Source organism: Cupressus sempervirens, chromosome 9, assembly GCF_028749045.1.
Source record: "Cupressus sempervirens isolate cs-2001-9-10 chromosome 9, ASM2874904v1, whole genome shotgun sequence".
Taxonomy (NCBI): Eukaryota; Viridiplantae; Streptophyta; class Pinopsida; order Cupressales; family Cupressaceae; genus Cupressus; species Cupressus sempervirens.
This window is the reverse complement of record NC_143126.1, coordinates 651,548,799-651,570,124: the sequence shown is the minus strand read 5'-3', so window position 1 is coordinate 651,570,124 and position 21,326 is coordinate 651,548,799. Positions and strand designations below refer to the sequence as shown.

The window sequence follows — 21,326 nt, the reverse complement described above, 5'->3', positions numbered from 1 at the left end:
GAGAATTTTATTTTTCTCCAAAACATCCCACAAGAAACCACCTTTGAAATTCTTTTCCTTTTCGTCGCTCACCTATAAATCACAACTGATAACTACAAGTGAGCCATCTCACAATCAAAACAACTTTTTAAGTTTTCTTGTTCCATGTAAGGACATTCAAGTAATTTTTAATAGAGTTATTCTAATATTCTAATATTTATTCCATGTTTCAATAGAGTTACTTTTACTTTTCTCAAATAACTAATTTCTAGATAAGCTCTCATATATAATTAAATTTTAAAAAATAATTAATAACAAAATAATTATTTAACCTTTATGTTTGATAAAAACCAAGCCAAATTAAAATAACTAATTTCTAGAAAAATAATCTTGTATATAATTAAATTTGAAGAAAAATGAATTGATAACAAAATAATTATTTTATGTTTGATAAAATTCAAGCGAAACTAAAATAACTAATTTCTAGAAAAATACTTATATATAATTAAATTTGAAAAAACATAAATTGATAACAAAATGATTACTTACCCAAAATTCAAGACAAATGGTTTAAAAGGTTAATTTTATAAATGATGTTATCAAGAGTGGTCAAATTTCATGTTTGATAGATTTTTATTTCTATATATGTTAAATGATTACATAATATATTAGTAAAAATGATTTAATGTAAATGGTTGATTTTCATGTAAATAGATTTTTTTTTTTAAATAACCTCAATGATTATTAAACTTCTATGTTTGATTAAATATTGTGATAAGAATTGTCAACTTTCGTGTAACTAATTATAGCAAAATGATTAAATTTTTATTTCCATATATGTTAAATGATTACATAATATATTAGTAGAAATGATTTAATTGAAAAAATATTAATTTTTTAAATGATGTGAAAAGAATGGTTACTTTTCATGTAAATAGATTTTTTTTTTTAAATAACCTCAATGATTATTAAACCCCTATGTTTGATTAAATAATGTGATAAGAATTGTCAACTTTCGTGTAACTAATTATAAGAAAATGATTATTTAAACTTTCTGTTTGATAAAAAATTTGGAACAAATGGTTGAAGGAAATAATTTTCTAAATGATGTTAGAAGAATGGTTGACTTTGATGTGTGATAAATTTCCATTTCCATGCATAAAATTTGTTTATATCATTCAACAAATAAAGTTAATATAAATTACGAATAGAAATAATTGAGGAATAATAAAATGAGGGTGATCATAATTAATTTTAAAACATATTGGTTAAATTTTGAAATTGAATTTGGAAAAATAAAATAAAGTATAGAAGATTAACTATTGTGATCTGTAAGCATTCAAAGAGAGAATGATATACATCATGCAAATTGTTGATCAAAGAAGAGATCACCATTTTAGGGGAAGCTTGTAGGCATAAAGAAGCCAATAGTTACTAAAATCTCCCAACTTTAACTCTTAACCATAATACTAAATTTAGTTATAATTTTAGCTTATACACCAGCTAAATATACTTCGAAGGTTCTATGAGTTCATGTTTGATATGGATAATCATTAGTACTATTTATTATAACATCTTGAAATTGTAATCACCATGTTTAAAAATTTATACTTTCCAAAATTATATTTTATTTAAATATCTATCCATGAAACCATTGCACCTCCTTTTGATGCAAATGCTAGTATTAATATTAACACTAATACCATTACACAATTAATTAGTTAAAAAAAATGAACATCAAATTGTTTGTACATAATACTAAATATCCCCAATACTAATATTAACACTAAAACCATTACACAATTAATTAGTAAAAAAAAATGAACATCAAATTGTTTGTACATAATACTAAATATCCCCAATATTTTAATATTTGAAACCATTCAGCTTCACTAGATCAAGGGCTCATTGACAATGATAACATTTTTTAATATATACATTTCTAACTTTGAAACTTATATAGTTCAATTGATTAGTAGGCATACATTATTTAAGAAGACACCTATATATCTAGAGATATTATTTTTATTTCTTAACGGAATCAATGCATAATGCAAGTGAGCCCATAACATTATAATAGATGGAGCAAATGTTGCGCTTTTTCAATCCTAACCGCAAAACTTAGCAGAATGGAGCTGGTATAAAGTTCAATTGATTAGTGGCTATACATTATTTAAGAAGACACCTATATATCTAGAAATTATTATTTCTTAACAGAATCAATGCATAATGCAAGTGAGCCCATAACATTATAATAGATGGAGCAAATGTTGGGCTTTTTCAATCCTAACTGCAAAACTTTTAGCAGAAAGGAGCTGGTATAAAGCCCTTTAATTTATGCAGCTGATTTTACTTACTGAAGCACACACTCAATGCTACAGCTCGGCCAGCTGCAAGCGCATAGAAGAAAGGTAAACCAAAACATCCACTTAACACAATAGGAATAAATGAAATGACAAGCCAAATGATATTATACTACCCTCCCATATTCCTTTGATAAAATCAGGAAAAAGTTAAAACGGTTATTTCTAATAATCACAGGAACTCAATAGTATACATGCTGCATGTTTATTTAATGCTACCCATTTTGATCACTTGTTTGCATACTTGCCCATAATTCATTGATAGAAATGATTATTTTCTGCTCAAATACAGAACTTGCAAACATAAAACATCTTGCATAGTTTTGGATATTCCTGTCTGATATTTGTAGTTGACATAAACACAAGTGTAACGAGGAATAAGATATCTACATTGAAACCCAGAAATATTACAATACAAGTACATCAAAATGCTGTCTACGATTACAGAAGATATAAAATATTTGATGTTGCCATGCGTGCTCATATCAACTACAAAAGTCTTCTTAATTCAATCTGCAAGTATGGATTTCAAAAAAATATACTTTTTGAGAAGTGGAATACTTTTTGAGAAGTGGTCTTTCCCATTTTCAATCATCTCAGTAACTCAAATGTGTAGGTGTCTCAAGTCGGATGCATTCCGAAAGAACAATAAATAGGAAGCAAAGAAAGCAGACGCAAATTGCATAGTTGATAATTATTACCGATAAAATTAAGTCAAGGATGCGTACAGAAATACAGGGCATTTCCCTTGCTCCAAGAAATAACCTTGATGGTTCCTGATCAAATCAATGTCATACCAATATATTCACCGACTTAAATGAGACATTTCTTTGTTTCTTTTTTATATAAACTGAATCATCAAAAAATGCCAGAGGTGCTACATTTGTAAGCTTCTTTCGTTTTAGGGGTTCCCAAATAGGAGCTACATAATGGCATGGTCAAACCATGGAAGCAAAGTCATTGCAACAGTTGCCTGGTAAGGAATCCACGGTAAGTGCTAGATACATAGCATATCAAGAAATGTTAGCATTCTTCAAAGAACTACAAGTCACCAGGCCAGTGGATGTTCGCATTGGTCTATCTTTGAATATAGCAACACAATTATCTGTTGTCGTAAGGTGAGGCTGCACAGTTTCCCAGATCTTTTTCTTTTGAACCTATAATATTATGTCAAATCATACTCAGTGGAAAGAGTTTAACAGATGGTACACACGTTAATTTATTATGAACTCTGTTACAATGCTTGAAGATAAGTGAAACTAAGTTTTGTTTGGTTTACAAATTACAAACCGGAGGTGTTATTTATTTCTTTACCATAACTCTTTGTACTATACAGAAATAAATAAGTAAAGTGCACTAAAACACACACTGATACATGTCCAAAATATTTAAATAATAAGCCTCAGCATACCTGATTTGGGGAAGCAGGATCAGGCTGACTGTTTGATTCTTCATCTGAGCCAAACCAGATTCGCTCCCCAGGTACAGAACCTTCAGGAGCCATCAAAAGTTCAACATTTTTGTGAGCCACATCAGATGCCGCCATAAGCATCCCACTAGATTTGATGCCACGCATATTACGGGGCTTAAGATTGGCAAGAACAACCACATTCTTGTCCTGCACACAATCCATATTTAAAACTGGCATGCAAACGATTAATAGCACGTCTTCAGAAGTGTCAAACAGATAGTCACAAATGGATATTTAAAAAGCTAATTCTAGTTTGCAGAGAAATAAGCAGGGGTACAAAGAGGCATGTCAAAATCATTCCATGTTGTCCCTGGTGCCTTGGCTCGATGACATACTTGGAGGCACCCTTTTATTAGGGGAGACATCCAAGGATAAAATACCCAGCATCCCTGATGTAGTTAAGGGATGCCTCGTATACAACAAAAGACCAAAAAAAACTTAAATACCCTGACATTTAGCTTCCATACATATTAGATATTTTGAACTCTAAATATTATAAATTGTCTTTTTCTTTTTACTGTTTTCCAACTTGTAATCAAAGCACTGTCAAATTATCAATTATAACCTTATTTCTACACAAGGTGTAAACTACAATTAGAAATCTGAAAGAACTAAGAAAAATCACTGCCTATAATAACTAGTATTTGTTTCCAGTTACAATGGACTACTAAAATAATGTCATAGGAAGCTTTCAATAATTCACTCTCACCCCATCACGTGTAAAGAAAAAGGGAAGAAAAATCATTGTGTAGAGAATAGTCGTGAATCCTTTAAGGCACTTCATAGAGTACTTAATAAGTAGTTACACTGCACAAGTTCCTTGCACCTAAGTGGTAATGGTGAGGAGCTTGAAAGTTGAAATTGACTGAAGCAGTAGGGGAGGGAAGGCCAGCTGAAGAGAGTTCTCAATCTGGTAGTCCAGTTGATAATGATGATTTTCCATTACCCTTCCAAGATGTTGAAGTGCACCATAGATCTATTCATTCAAAAGACCCCTTTACACCAATGAAACGGTTGATTCAAAGGAGAATCACCTGTCTTGATTTGAAGGGCAGCATTATTAGAGTGATTGTGCACTTCCAACACTCCTATTTAAGGGGTGGTATATGCAATGGATCTCACCTATGGCAAGGGCTAAGATAAACAAATCATAAAGAGGTGTCATCTCCACACCTCATATTGCCTCAGTACCTACAAATATTTCACAAGCTAATAGTAAATGACAGACGTAAATTCTTGTTATTGAGTAAAAAGTTGAACTTAAGGGTGAAAAGAAGGCCAAATGTTCAGCTCCAAACTTGATGTCAGATACATTCAATTAAGTGTATAGCCTAGAATAAGGCATATGATACCCATTAACAAAATCATGTTTACTATTACCATTCCAATCCATGGTTTCCTGAGCAGAGAGTGCTACTTACCAAAGGAATTAAAATTGAGAACAACAATCTTATGTATGAACTATTCTGATACAGATGGACTGAAGGAATTAAGAGCCAGATTTGTCTTACATGGGTGCAACATTATTGTGGATGGGTGGTGTGCAATACAACACTAGGCACCATCCACAGATCAACAGAACTGTGACATGTAAGTAGGGATTTTGACTATTTAGGGCAATCAATTGTTTGGGAACTACAAGCATTTGGAATTTCATTTTCAGATTCTGAAAGATGCTATCGTAGATAATATCACTCAAAATAAGGTGCAAGTTGTGACAATTGCAGCACATGTGTCCAAGGCAACTCAAAAATTGACTCATGCTATGTACAAAGCATACCATCGTAACCCTTGTGAAAATGTCATGATCAATGAACTTGTAAAGATCAACAAAATGGGTGGATATAACAACTTCTCGTCAATGCAAAACACGTGCAAATATTTAATGCAACCCCCACAACACCAAATGCACTGTTCTAGTCCTCCTTTAAGATGGAACTCACCAACCTCGCTAAAATAAAATAAATCATGGAGGCTGATTGAAAGACAACAGCCTTGGCAAGTAACAGGATCACACAAAAGTCAAAAGGATGAGACAATTCAGAGGCTATGTTACCAGTTAGCGGGATTCTGTAGCTGGGTAATGAGCCATTTCAAACCCAAAGAAAAATCCCAGCCCTGTTTGCTATGGCTCCAAACAAGGTTCCAATTCTGCCAAATTTGAAGCAAATTTCATACCCAACAATGCATTTTGCCAAAATTAATGAATTAACCATTTGCTTTTTACATTAGTATTTTGTTTTTATGTAAAGGCTAATTCCCCCCTGCAACCCTAACTATTGACATACAAAACCACCTAAAAGGCAAAATCTCTCATTTTTCATATTGTAAGTAAAAAAAGTATTATCCTGCTTTGCTGAACCTATTTTCTTGCTTGCAAAACACGAATCATGTTGTGCTATTCCTACACTTGATTGTTAATATAGAGATTGTAGAGGAAGATTATGTCAAAAAAGTAGGTTTTTTAAGCTTTTGGTTTTTTCCCTTATACTTCCTTTTATAAAAAAGCTCTCTTGTTGGTTCCAAAGCCTTTTGCTTTTCACTTGTTTTGAATGTGTCTTTCACTGTAATTGTTGTCTTACATAATACAATGGCAACTATTCAAATCTCTATGAACCAACCCCACTTCAAAACCAACCCAAACTCTCCCCTTTCGAAATGTATTGAAATGGTACAACAGCTTCCAAGTAGAGAAGTTTGGATTTACAAATATTGTGAAGTTAGAGATTTGAGCTCATACAATCAAGTGAAAAGCAATTTGTGTAGGATAACTAGATAAGGCATCAAATTTTGTCCAAGCAAACTGGACCCTAATGATAAGGTCCTTCCAAACATAGTAGTCTTAATATATATTGAAAAGCAAAGAAGAGGAAACCAAGTATCAAGAAATAAATCAAATCAATATTATCCTTTGCTAAAGAAAGGATCAAGAGGGATGAAACCCCTTCCACAACCTTCTTGTTTTTAAAAATTTAAACCAACAAAGGCACATCCATTTTTTGTCTAGTGTTCTTAACATATATTGAAATGCAAGAAAACACAAACCAAATAACTAGAAGTTAATTAAATCAAATCATCCTTTCCTAAAGAAAGGAACTCAAGGGATGAAGCCCCTTCTACAACCTTCTTATTTTGAACCTACAAAGGACCATCTAATTGATGTTCATGTCAAAAGAACTATTGGCCTCTACACGTAAGAGATCAAAGAGAATGTTGAAAAAGAAATTATATAACAATCTACTGAGATTATTGATCAAGAAATTGTGAGATGTGTCTATGCGAACAAATTGGCATTCAAAGTTTCTACTCACCATACTGGCAAAAATTGGCAAATTCAATTGATGAGGCTCCAGATTTGAAATTATTTCAATAACTATGGACTCCTTGCTTCATTGACTATGGGCTCCAATTTCAATGGATTGAAAGGACAGTTCAATGATTATAGACTCAATGCTCTAGGCCAAGCACATGGTAGATACTACTAGTTGGCAAAACTTCCATGGTGAAACACACATGCACTTATATATTGGCAAAAACTAGCAAATTCAATTGATGAGGCTCCAGATTTGAAATTACTTCAATAACTATGGACTCCTTACTTCATTGACTATGGGCTCCAATTTCAATGGATTGAGAGGACAGTTCAATGACTATAGACTCAATGCCCTAGCACAAGCACATAGTAGATACAATAATTGGCAATACTTCCATGGTGAAACACACATGCACTTATAGCCTCTTGAAATTAATATTTTATCACAAGAAAGTTCTACTTATATTTAGTGTAACACCAATATTAGGATACATGAGGGGACGCTGAGGCAAGTTCCTAGGACGACAAGGGATGGCGGCAAAAATTGGCATTCAAAGTTTCTACTCACCATACTGGCAAAAATTGGCAAATTCAATTCATGAGGCTCCAGATTTGAAATTATTTCAATAACTGTGGACTCCTTACTTCATTGACTATGGACTCCAATTTCAGTGGATTGAAAGGACAGTTCAATGACTATAGACTCAATGCTCTAGGCCAAGCACATGGTAGATACTAATAGTTGGCAGAACTTCCATGGTGAAACACACATGCACTTATATATTGGCAAAAACTAGCAAATTCAATTGATGAGGCTCCAGATTTGAAATTACTTCAATAACTATGGACTCCTTACTTCATTGACTATGGGCTCCAATTTCAATGGATTGAGAGGACAGTTCAATGACTACAGACTCAATGCCCTAGCACAAGCACATAGTAGATACAATAATTGGCAATACTTCCATGGTGAAACACACATGCACTTATAGCCTCTTGAAATTAATATTTTATCGCAAGAAAGTTCTACTTATATTTAGTGAAACACCAGTATTAGGGTACACGAGGGGACACTGAGACAAGTTCCTAGGACGACAGGGGATGGCGGCAAAAATTGGCATTCAAAGTTTCTACTCACCATACTGGCAAAAATTGGCAAATTCAATTGATGAGGCTCCAGATTTAAAATTATTTCAATAACTATTGACTCCTTACTTCATTGACTCTGGGCTCCAATTTCAATGGATTGAAAGGACAGTTCAATGACTATAGACTCAATGCTCTAGGCCAAGCACATGGTAGATACTAATAGTTGGCAGAACTTCCATGGTGAAACACACATGCACTTATATATTGGCAAAAACTAGCAAATTCAATTGATGAGGCTCCAGATTTGAAATTACTTCAATAACTATGGACTCCTTAATTCATTGACTATGGACTCCAATTTCAATGGATTGAGAGGACAGCTCAATGACTATGGGCTCCAATTTCAATGGATTGAGAGGACAGCTCAATGACTATGGACTCAATGCCCTAGCACAAGCACATAGTAGACACAATAGTTGGCAGTACTTCCATGGTGAAACACACATGCACTTATAGCCTCTTGAAATTAATATTTTATCACAAGAAAGTTCTACTTATATTTAGTGTAACGCCAGTATTAGGGTACACAAGGGGACACTGAGACAAGTTCCTAGGACGATAGGGGATGGTGGCAAGTGGTGGACGGGGTGGGGAGGGGTGTTATATATGTTGGCAATATGACTAAGTAGGATAAGTTAGGGTTGTTATTTATGGCAACATATATCTCAGGATGAGAAGGCATATAGTACAGATAAAGATCTCACGGTTGGATGCAAAAAATTGTCTAAGTATCAAACAATTTCATTGGTAGTGCAAACACAATTTTAGTATGAGAAGTCTATCGAGAGACAGTAACCACGTGCGCAATTGAGGACATATACTACAGAGTGTCCTGAGGACATCGCTAAGTGCGCAAGTCTGTACAAACAGTGCAAAAGAAGTTATGCAGTAAACACCAATAAAGGTAGTGAATAGAGCATAACAAAGCATAACAATAAAAGGTGAATTACAAGTTAAAGATTTATTTTGGTTATGAAATAATTACTTAACTAATTAGGGACGACATCATAGATGTTAACCCTAAGAGGGCAAGAGTTATTTCTGTATTATGCCAAGCGTGTGAATGCTTGAAGGCTAACAAGACAAGTTTAGTAAAAAGGCAACATATAAGTAAAAGATAAAAATATGTGAAGTCGTGTAGATGTGTGACATATGATATGCGAACTATATGATGTGAACTTTGATGTAAGATCTGAAGATTGCAAAGTACAACAGACAGCAATAAGAGGTTTTTGTATCTATCTCTTTGTATATAAGAACTACATTGTATAATTGCATGTTTGGGCAATGGGCTCATCTTGCATACATTTTGTCATACCAACTCCTAACAAGGTTGAAGCAACTCCTAGTAGGGTTGAGGCTTTTAACAAGGCCTAGTCTTCTAACAAGGACCGAGTCACTATATGTATTTCATAGACTCCTAACAGGGTCATTATCCTTAACATGATTCTTTTGTTTAGTGGAACATTTTGTGGGTATCATCCCCATCGAGGTTTTCCCCTAGCCAAGGTTTTCCTTGTTAACAAAATATGGTGTTATGAGTTCTCTTTGTGTATGGATTTATTTATTGTTCGACATTGTTAGTTTACTTTCATATGCATGTGTAATAAAGTAATTAATAAAGTGATTAATAATATTCAGTTGTGGGCAAAAGCTTGTAGAATACTAATTCACCCCACCCTCTCTCTATATTATCTATTTCTAACAACTGGTATCAAAGCCCAGTTACTCAATAGATGCTTAACAACTTGAGTAAGATCATTATGAATATGGAATAGTTAAAAGAGGAATCTTGAAGAAGCCCTAGAGCAAATTGATCTTCTTATTGAAGAATGAGACAACCTGAAAGAAAGGTATGCTGATGCAAAAGATTACATTGGGAAACTAAAAGATAAAATTGATCATCTCAACTCTAGAAAAGAACCTAGAGAGCAAACAAAAGATAGTAATGAGGTAGCAACCCTAAAGAAAAAAAATGAGATTTTGAAACATGAGTTGAAAATTGTTGAACTTAAGTTGAGCCTAAAAAAGGATGATAGCAAGACTGAATCAGATCTAAAATCTGATAATGCAGATCTAAGATCCCAATCTTACAAAAGAGACATCTAAATTAGATTTTATAAAAATAGAGCATGCAGAACTCGAGAAATACAATATCATTGTGAAAGGAGAATTGACCCAAGCTAAACAGTTAGAAAAGCTATATTCCAGTAGTGATAACATTGATGAACAGCTATTCTATCAGATATATTCTTATGATAAGACAGGTCTTGGATATCTCATTGGAGAAATATCCACAAAGAAAACTGAAGCTAGAAAAGAACCAGATCCAGTTGTTGAAAACCCTGAACCCAAGAAGAATGAATAGGATGAAAGTGAGTCAAATAACTCTACAAAAGTACCTAAAGAAATTGAGCAGCTAAGCCAATTGAAGAAATGTAATAAACCCAAACAAACAGAGCAAGTTGAACCACCTAAAGAAGTAAGATATGAAGAATTCAAAGATAGATGCTTTATATGTAATGAAGTTAGTCAAATGAAGAGATGTTGCATAGGTAAGTCTTTAAAACCTATTACTAATTTCTATTGTTACAATTGTCATGGTTTTGGACATAAAGCAATTGATCGTAGAAGACCTAAGTTTGATAGTAATAATGGCAATAGTAGAATGTTTAGGGATACTAACCCTGTAGGTAATGGAAGAAGAGATCCTCAAACAGATCTAATGATACAGAAGGAGTTAATAGAACGAGGAGAAATATTGTGTTACAAGTGTAACAACTTTCGACACATGGCCAGGAATTGTAGAGCACCAGTCAATCAAAATGGACCTAATCAAAGAGGGAGTATAATTTTGGTTGCAAAGTTGGGAGAAGGAACAACAGATCGTAAGGAAGCTTTGGTTAAGAGCGCAAGTCATTTGGAGATCGTATGAGGCTGTATGAATGAAAACAATTTTACTGGTTAACAATTAGCAACTTTCGCAAATTGAGTAGTTGCGCACTTAGTGTGGAGGTCGTTACAGAAAGATATAAGCCGTGCGAGTATGATTGAGAGCGTCATTCAACCATGAAAAGAGTTAAGGAGCAATCAAGAGCAATTTGACATCAGAATTGAAGGAGATTTGAAGAGTTTTCAAGTGTGAAGAACAGAAAGCCCTAGTTACGCATTTCATCCAGGTATTTCACTTCTAAATCTAAGATTTGTGTTAAGAATTCAGTTGTAGAGATGGATAAGTCATTAATTCACAATGTGGAAAATGAAGCGAGACCTAAATTGAAGGTTACCCTGTCAAAAATGTAAGTGATGACCCTAGTTTCGTGTTATCAAGAATGCCAAAAAAACATCATTTACTTAGATGTTGTAACTATTTGAGAAGTAATTTTAAGAATGTAGGTGAGGATCACATATCCAAGGATGTGAAGGATGTGAGGATGAGATTCCTAAACACCTCTATGAGAGGCCGACAAATAGGAGAAATAGAGTTGCTGAAGAAGACAAAAATATCAGAGAAAATCAACTCAACAAATTGTGCCAAATTGTCAGTGATGAACATATGGCTAGTTTAATAAAAAGTCTAGAGCCATATCTAAGAAACAAGAAGAGAACCAAATTGATAATGGGAGGTAACTACCAAGAAGTCAATGAAGAAACTGAGAAGGTAATTGTGCAAATGATGGGAGATCTAGATAAAGTAGCAACAGCAACACCCCAGATCACAATTGGAACTGACACCATGCAGATTGGAGCCACCATGGTTACAGTTGACACCGTTGGAGATCCTTTTAATTATCATGGGCCACAGATTGTTGGCAATATCTCAAATAATTCTAGCATAGAAGAATAAACAGACAAAGGAGTAGAGAAAAGAAAGGAAGAAGTGGAGAAGAAGAAGAAGGAAGAACAAAGTAAGAAGAATAGAAGAGGAAGAAAAAAAAAGAGGAAGAAGAGAAGAAAAAGAAAGCAGGAGAAGAGAAGAACAAGAAAGAGGTTGAAGTAAACAAAAGGAAGGAAGATGAGAAGAAGAAGAAAGATGATGAGGGAGAAAAAAGGAAAGAAGAAGAACAAAGGAAGAAGAAAGAAGTGGAGGATAAGAAGGCAAGTGCACCTAGCACATACCTAGCACATCTCTCACCTTTGCAACACTAACAGGTTCAGAAGATGATGATCACACAGAGTTAATATCATCTCTCAACAAGATAATCAGCAAGAACAAACAATTGAAGAGTTTACAAGAAACTATCATGGATGTAACTAAAAAGTTACAAAGCACGCTCACAGTAAGGTCATCAAATCCTAACCCAGAGGATAGAGCTAAGGCAGTGATCCAAGCATTTGATGTTGAATTTCAATTCGCCAACTTGTTAGAGGTAGCAACAGCTCAAGCACAAGCGAAGCATGATGCTCAAATGTTTGATATTGTGTGTCAAAACATCAAGAATGATTTGAGAGCTCTTGATGCCTACATCAAGGAGCTAAGAAGATGCGAGCTTGAAGGCAAGGCATTATATGCCAAATGCGCCATGTCCTTCATTTTCACCAAGGACATTGATGAGGAGCTAAGGAAAAAGCGTGATGAAGTCAAGGCCTTGGAAATCAGCTCAGCCAACCTGGAGTTAAAATTGAAGAGATTAAAAGATAGGTCAGCAAGACTTACAATGAAATAAGTCTATTAGTAGTCAACAAAGAAAAGATTACTAAAAGGTTATCACTTCCAAGAGAAAAACACCTATCACTAAAAGTAAGCACAATTGAGCAGTAGGTAGAGGAATATCTAGCAGCAAAGATATCCTTTGACAAGTTCATCTACTCATAATTGAATGCAGTTGAGATTGCATCTTATGGGTTATGTGCTCCCTTCAACATATCTGAGGGAGTGAAAGACACGTGGGAGAAGAACTTGAAGAGTCTGACAATAAGTTTTTTAGACTGTATCTCTCATTTAACAGCCTAGAGAAGAGGTAATGAACCAAAATTTGAAATGTTATAAGTTTCGATACCTTTGTCATTGATGTCAAAGGGGGAGATAAGTACAAGACAATTGTATAGAATATAATGTAAGGGGAAGTAACGGTAATATACTACGAGGGAGTAGTACTATATAGTATTAGGAGTTATAAAGAAAGATGGTTATAATTGTATGATTCACAAAATTTTGAATTTTAAAATTTTGTAAAGTTTTGATGGCCAATTTTGAAGAAAGGTTTTGAACAACATTTTGGGACTTAGCCAATTTTCCCATATGTTGCCATCAATGCCAACAGGGGAGATTGTTGGCAATATGGCTAAGTCGGATAAGTTAGGGTTGTCATTTACAGTAACATATATCTTAGGATGAGAAGGCATAATGTACAAATAAAGATCTCACAATTGGATGTAAAAAATTGTCTAAATATCAAATAGTTTCACTAGCAGTGCAGACAGAGTTTTGGTATGAGCAGTCTACAGAGTGACATTCAACATGTGCACAGTTAAGCACAAATACTACTAAGTGTCATGATGATAGGCTAAGTGTGCAAGTCTATATGGACAGTACAGAAGAAGTTATGCAGTAAACACCAGTAAAGGCAGTGAACAGAGCATAACAGTAAAAGGCAAATTATTTAGGAATTATTTTGGTTATGAAATAATTACTTAATTAATTAGGGACAACATCCTAGATGTTAACCCTAAGAGGCAAGAGTTATTTTTGTATTATGCCAAGCGTGTGAATGCTTGAAGGCCAACAAGGCAAGTTTAGTAAAAAGGAAAGGTACAAGTAAAAGATCAAAATATGCGAAGTCATTTAGATGTGTGACATATGATATGCGAACTGTTATGGGAATTATATGATGCAAAATTTGATGTATGATCAGAAGATTGCAAAGTACAACAAACTTCACTAAGAGATTTTTATATCTATCTCTTTCGTATATAAGTACATAGTATAATTGCATGCTTGGGCAATGGACTCATCTTGCATACATTTTGTAATACCAATTCCTAATAGGGTTGAGGCTTTTAATAGGCTCAAAACTCAACCAATGACCAAGTCACTATATGTATTTCATAGACTCCTAACAAGGTCAATATCCTTAACAAGATTCTTTTGTTTAGTGAATCATTTGGTGAGTACCATCTCCATCAAGGTTTTCCCTTGGCCAAGGTTTCACTTGTTAACAAAATATGGTGTTACGAGTTCTCTTTGTGTATGGATTTAATGATTGTTCAACATTGTTAGTTTACTTTCATATGCATGTTATAAAGTAATTAATAATATTCGGTTGTGAGCAAAAGTTTGTAGAATACTGATTCACTCCCCCCTCTTTAGTATTATCTACCTCCAATAGCATAGTACCCTCTTAGAATTATCTATCTCTAATAGCATAGTATATATATAGAACTTGAAATGCTAGTTATGCATTGATGTTTCAATAGGACATACCAAATTAAAATACTTGAATATAGCAAAATAGCAACATGAACTAGAACCACTGAACATTCAACACAGTAACATACCCAATAGTAACATTCATAAATCAAAATTCAAATAGAAATTCAAGTACCCATCCCAGTGACAACATGGTTGCAGAATGGCAAAGGAGGGAGTACTTGGGTACTCAAGTACCTAGTGTGGGGACGTCTTGGGCACAGGTACTTGTTGTGAGGTTTTCACACATCGCCCCAAATCTTGGGGACCCCCTTTCTTTTTTAATCACCTCGGCAAATTTTTGGATTGCCCAAAAATTTTGAATTTTGAAAATGTCACGCCTTGGCACCTTCTGGACAAATATGAGAGGCTTAGCTTATTTTCACCCGGTTTTCTTAACTTGATTTTCCAAAGCTATCAATTTTATCCCTAGGCCAAATAATTATCTAAGTTAATTTCAACTTGGCAGGATAAAGTTGTGAATTTTGTACTCAGACATTTTCTTTTGGAAATTTGGTTTTAACTCTGTAAATTTGGATAATTTTCAAAAGAGATATTTTTTCAAACTAAGTTTTTGGAAAATCTCAAATTTTTCTTTGGTGAAATTTTTTTTTTAATTTTGTTGAAATGTGGAAAATTGTAAAAATCAATTTTTGGTTCTAAATGCAATTTTTATTTTTTATTTTTATTTTTAGCTTGGCGAAATCGATTTGGTAGAAAATTGCAAAAATTGGTTTTAATTGGATTAATTGCCTTGAAAACTTTTAAGTTTTTAATGAATTTAGTAATTTAATATTGAAAAAATGACTTTTGGTTAGCCAAAATACAATTTTAATGATGTATTAATTACTAATCCTCATTAAATGGAAATACTTAACACCCTCAAGGCCATTTAATTTCGTTTTGCAATTGGAGCTAATTGGTAAATTTAAAAGTGCAATTTCTTTTAGCAAAATTAATTTTTTTGAGCTAAGTATTTAATTGTGGGCCTTAACTTGAATTTAATTTTTGTTTTTGTTTTCTCCTAGACCATGTAGGCCAGCTTTATGGAGAAAGAAAATTGGCTATAAAAGGAGTCTCCTCCCCATCTCATTCTCACAAATCATTTCTTCCTCTCCATGTGGGCAAATTTTGTGGAGGAGCAGATTTTTTTCCAGACTTGGGCGAAATTTGTGGGAGCCGAATTTTGTGGAAGGCGAAATTTGTGGGGGCCGAATTTTGTGGGAGCCGAAATTTGTGGAAGATAAAATTTTGATTTTTTTCAAGAGGCTGCGATTTTTGCCCTAGGTTGGGTAATTTTATTTGGAGGTGAATTGCATGGTAAATTCCTGATTTGCAAAGGGATTTGAACTTCTTGAAAGTCATATCCTAGGTTCCGAAAAGTCGCTATAAGTTTATCGATTAAGGTGAATTTTCATCATCTAAAGTTGCAAGGAGTGCTTAAGCTGAGATATCCATCTTTCGTTCTAGGCTAAGGATTGCTCTGCTTGGTTCTTCTTGCCTTTTGGTCCACCACTCTACCATCCCATAATAGGGCGACGAGCATGGAGGATGATAGTGCAAGTAAGAATCCCAGGCGGGCGAACACTAAGAAAGACAAAGAGGATATGACGCCCAATACTTCCTTCTTCTCAAAAATGAAGTGAATAACCAACACCAATATCTGTACAGTGGACATGATACGGATGAGGGACAGACTGAAGGAAGGACAATTCCCCTTGGCTATAGGTAGAGGTAATTTCAAATTATTTAGAGTTGTGAGGAGTGCTTAAGCTGAGATATCCATCTTTCGTTCTAGGCTAAGGATTGCTCCGCTTGGTTCTTCTTGCCTTTTGGTCCACCACTCTAGCATCCCGTAATAGGGCGACGAGCATGGAAGATGATAGTGCAAGTAAGAATCCCAAGTGGGCGAACACCAAAAAAGACAAAGAGGATATGATGCCCAAAACTCCCTTCTTCTCGAAAATGAGGCGAATAACCAATACCAATGGTGGTACAATAAAAGGATATACAAAAGACAGTTGCACATCACAACCTAAGCATCGACACTTCCACTGTGACCATGATGAGCGACAACGGCGTAGCCCTTGATTTTGAAGATATCAAAGAAGAGGATGTCAATGAGACAAATTTTGAATCGAGGTTGGATGAATTAGGAAAGGTTGCCATCAAGAAAAAGCATTCGGGCACCCTTCCCTCTCTCAACGCTTTTATTGGATTTGCAAAAGAATATGAGAAGGATCATGAAAAAAATACTACAAGCAGCGAACAGCGTGGCAAAGATAGCGGAACTCAAGGCGAAGCACACACACCTTGTCCTCCTATGGAAGAAGTTAACGAAAGGCTAGCTAAGTTCATTTCCTTAGCTAAGAAAATGAAAGAAAAGGGAAGATTTATATTAGAAGATCATTTGATGTAAGCCCAAGTGGCAAATTTCCCCTTTCTTCTAGAATAGGACAAGTGTCTATTTTTTATTTGCCACCATTCTGGTGCCTTCTCATTGGTTGCCACTTTTTGCAATTTTTTCATTGGTCCATTGATGAGGTGGCAGCTTCTCATTGGCCGATGGGGTGGCAACCCTAATTAAGGTTTTGAGGATCCAATCTAGATCGTTGATCTTGTTTTGATCTCCACCGTCCATTGTATTTCTGGCCTCTATAAAAGGCCATCTGCTCTCATTTGTAAAGGGGTCGGAGAAATTGTTGTGAAGATAATACCAAAATGCTCTCTTTTTCATTGTTGCGATTGGCATGTTGATCAAGAACATTGGGTGTTATTGCATGTTTTCCACTTCCACTTACTTAGATTTCCTTTCAAATTGTTAAAGTTTGTTTCATTTCAAGTTGTTTAAGCAAGAGTAGAGTAGATGGATAGTTGTATGGTAGCATTGGTAAATGTTTGATAGGGATCAATACTAAGCCACTAGCATCCTAGCGGCTGGTTGGGAAGCTTTGTGTGGTAAACTAGTTTATTTTTCCTTAGAATCATTGCACCTGTGGAAGTGAGGCCGTTGGTCAGCTCTCATTAGGTTTGATCCTCGTCCATTTGCTAACCTTCCATTCATAGGAGTGGGAGTAGAATAGTAAGTAGCTGGGTAGTCGAAGCTTAGAGAAGCAAGTTAGAGTAGATCAAGTGATAGAAATCATCCCTTCACCTTCCACAACCATCGCTTTCCCATTAACATCATCATCGGCAGAGACACCCTCCATCATCGCGACCATCAACATTATTTGCCTCCGCACATTTCACAAACCGAGTCGTCATCTCCATCATTCCACCAAAGTTCAAGTCATCCTCGAATGAATAGCATAAGGCCGCCTACGTGATTACCAGAAAATCACATCAATAAAACTGAGCGAGTATCCAACGGTGTAAGGAACATTGGAGCTATTGCTTATGTCTTCATGAGTAATAACTTTTCAAGAGAGGAGTTGTATGTTTGATATCTTCTATCAAATATTCAAATCCTAATATGTTATGTAAGTGATACAAAACTCGCATCAACAGTACTTCAAGGTTTGGGAGGGGGATGCAAGTCCCCATTTTACAATACTTACATTTAATTTTTTTTTATTTTGTAACTTGTAACTCTCTAATTTTGACTTACTATGTTTGCTAGTTCATTCAAATTCTCCATCCACACATTAAAATGCAATATCCTTTGCAATATCCTATGATTAAAAAAAATAAAATTTATGTATTCAAACTTGTGACTCCTTACACAAGCAAAGAGAGTGCAAAAAAGGGGAGACAAGAAAGTGGAATAATGAACCAAAGAGCATAGAATTGGACACTTCTACTGCCCACTTCATTGCACTCAATGTTCATGATGGTTGATGATGACAATGACTAGCTCCGCCTGGTAACCTTGAGAGGTGGCACCAATGCTAGTTGCTCCTAATTTACCATAACTTATGATTTATGATGACCCACATAATATTTAGTCAATGATGGCCGAGTGTAGACACTTCACATAACCATTTTTTAACTTAATGTTTAATATATAGCATGACATTTGATTGGCTAATATTTGACTAATAACATGGTGGTGTATAAGGCTTTTTCACTAAGGCTACGAGCTGCTGGAAATGTCTCACACAGCCTGCCGAAACTCTGCTTTACGACCCTCGTCTCCCACCTCTAGCACTCCACAACATCGAGAGCATGACACCGCACTAACATTCATTTTTTCGTGCTGAGCTTCTTGATAGAAGCTCAGCATTTGGCTGAAACAGGGGCACCCTGGTCTTGAGCTGCCTCAGCACATGGTGCCAATGCTAAGGCTGTTTTCTACACCGGTATTTCCACATTCTCCATCTCCAAACACAGTCACTATCAGACCCACGAAAGCCACAAAGAATAAAGACTTTTGAAGATCCATTACATCAAGAGCATAAAATATTGATGTATTATGTGCATAGAGCCCATTATTGAGGATGAATGGTTTTGCTGTAAATATACAATCTGAGGAATGTAGTCCACTATAGATACTAGAACCATTGTAAGCAATTGAATATTTCTCCTCCATTAAGACAAACACATAAGAATGCCGCCATTATGGCTGACTTGCCACCGCTGCCTGGGGTCACTAAATATAAATTGAAAATAATTAAAAATAAGCTCAAAACATTTTCCTCAACTGAAAAAAGAACCAATAGCTGTTGGGCCCAACAGTATTACAAATTTTGTTGATCACACTATCATTCACAAATTCTAAAATCTGCAATTATTTTCATTGCTGGCAGGTAATTACAACACTAACCCCATTGCAGTTACAAAATGGAAGGTGGTTTGCCGGTTTACAATTTCATGGTGTGCACAAGACTACCCTCATTGTACTTACTCATGGCTGACAAAATCTCCAAACATATATTCAGAAATCTACGTGAAGTTAACAGATTGTGGGACAATTTGATAGTTGAGCTTACAACTTCTAAATGGCTATCAAATGTAAACATTACACTCTAATTATATTACAATAATCAATTACTATTTTTATACATTGTAAAAAGTGTTACAGGACAAGCTACATAACTTCACCTGACTTACCTATCGGCTATACCCTTGCTTGATGCAAACACTAGTTTATAAAATAATGTTATTCTGAACTTAATAACTTTTTTCTTTTTAATTATATGTTTTCTATCAGATTATCAATGAACCCGAGCCCAAAAATATTTTGTACGCACCCATTCAAACTAGCCTTCTAAAATAACCCCCGCCAATAACATAGGTCAAGGACAAAGCAAGGTTTGAGGGCTAAGCAAGCGTAAACACATTTTATCAAATGTAAACTCTATACTATATCACGATAATCATACAATTTCTTATCGGAGATCCCATCTTAAATTACATTAGGGTTTAAATACATAAAGAGTTGGAGAAATTACCAGCATAGAGTAAGCTGAATGCATTATATTTATGTTGTCAAAAAAGAAATTAATTATTTTAAGGGTCAAGAGTAAGCTGAACGCATTATACTTATGTTGTCAAAAAAATAAATAATTATTTTAAGGGTCAAGTTTGGGAAAACATACCTGAAGGTGGTCTTGCTGAATATAGTTAACGAGGCCACTGCATATAGTACGGGGCTCTGGCTCGCCTACATCTACTTCCTCCACGTACAAAGTATCCGCTTCTGGATGCCTCCATACTTTTTGAATGCGACCCACACGAATGTCCAACGCCTCCACAGCAGCTTGGAGGGCACGCTCCCCGCTTTCTTCTTCTGATGGAGAAGGGGGAGTAGTAGTGAAGGGAGTAGAGGAACATGAAAACCATAGGTTTAGGGTTAGGGTTTTCATGCGAGGAACCCCGGGCCTCGGACTCCATAGCCGAAAGCTTCTCGAATGTAATGGAATACAAAAAGGGATGTTCGATGAATGTGAAATGAGAATGGCGCTGCTCCTGAGAGCAACTGAAGATGCCATCAGCTCGTTTAACTAGTTAGGGCATCTGGTAGATTTAGGGTTTTTAAGACCCACACATATTTATACATGATTTTGTTATCTTTTTGACGCTGCGCTCCTTAGATGCACAAATTGAATTGGTTCACCTTATAGATGGTCCATAGTTGCAATGAATTCTTCGATCAGTTTAAAACAAAGTGGAAATTGTGATAGTGGTAAATGAGGATTCAAATGATAACAATATTACAATTTGACTTGCACAATTATTACATCAATCAATAAGTAGGAGATCATTTCCACATTGAGTCAAAATGTGATGAGTCAAATTGTGATAATGCTATCAGGACTTAACTGTGTGATTTTGAGTCAAATTCATTGACCCATGTTTCACTATAGTGATTCAACATGAATCCATCTCTCATGAGAATGAATGGAGCACTTAGCACTCATTGGATCTAGGTGATGCTCACAGGGTGAAGCAGCGAGACTTCTTGGGAGGTCACCCATCCTAGTACTACTCCAGCCTCAGCGCGCTTAACTACGAAGTTTCCTCCATGGTTAAACCCAAAGCTTGCAACCTGCACTCAACTACGGAGTTTCCTCCATGGTTAAACCCCTGTGAGCATCACCTAGATCCAATGAGTGCTAAGTGTTCCATTTATTCTCATGAGAGATAGATTCATGTTGAATCATTACTCATGAAACATGAGTCAGTGAGTTTGACTCAAAATCA

The 21,326-nt window shown here is 35.2% G+C and overlaps 1 protein-coding gene across 1 annotated transcript; it reads right to left on the bottom strand.

Annotated features, from left to right (window-relative positions):
• Positions 1–3,012: 3,012 nt before the first annotated feature.
• LOC149540419 (Nucleic acid-binding, OB-fold-like protein) lies at positions 3,013–20,782 on the bottom strand. The gene is made up of 3 exons (XM_089801518.1): positions 20,222–20,782; positions 3,754–3,960; positions 3,013–3,499 (listed from the first exon to the last, which is right to left on the bottom strand). Exons 1-3 carry the CDS (start codon positions 20,612–20,614, stop codon positions 3,356–3,358), a joined length of 744 nt encoding a protein of 247 aa, XP_089657644.1. The 5' UTR covers positions 20,615–20,782; the 3' UTR covers positions 3,013–3,355.
• Between the last annotated feature and the right edge of the window lie 544 nt (positions 20,783–21,326).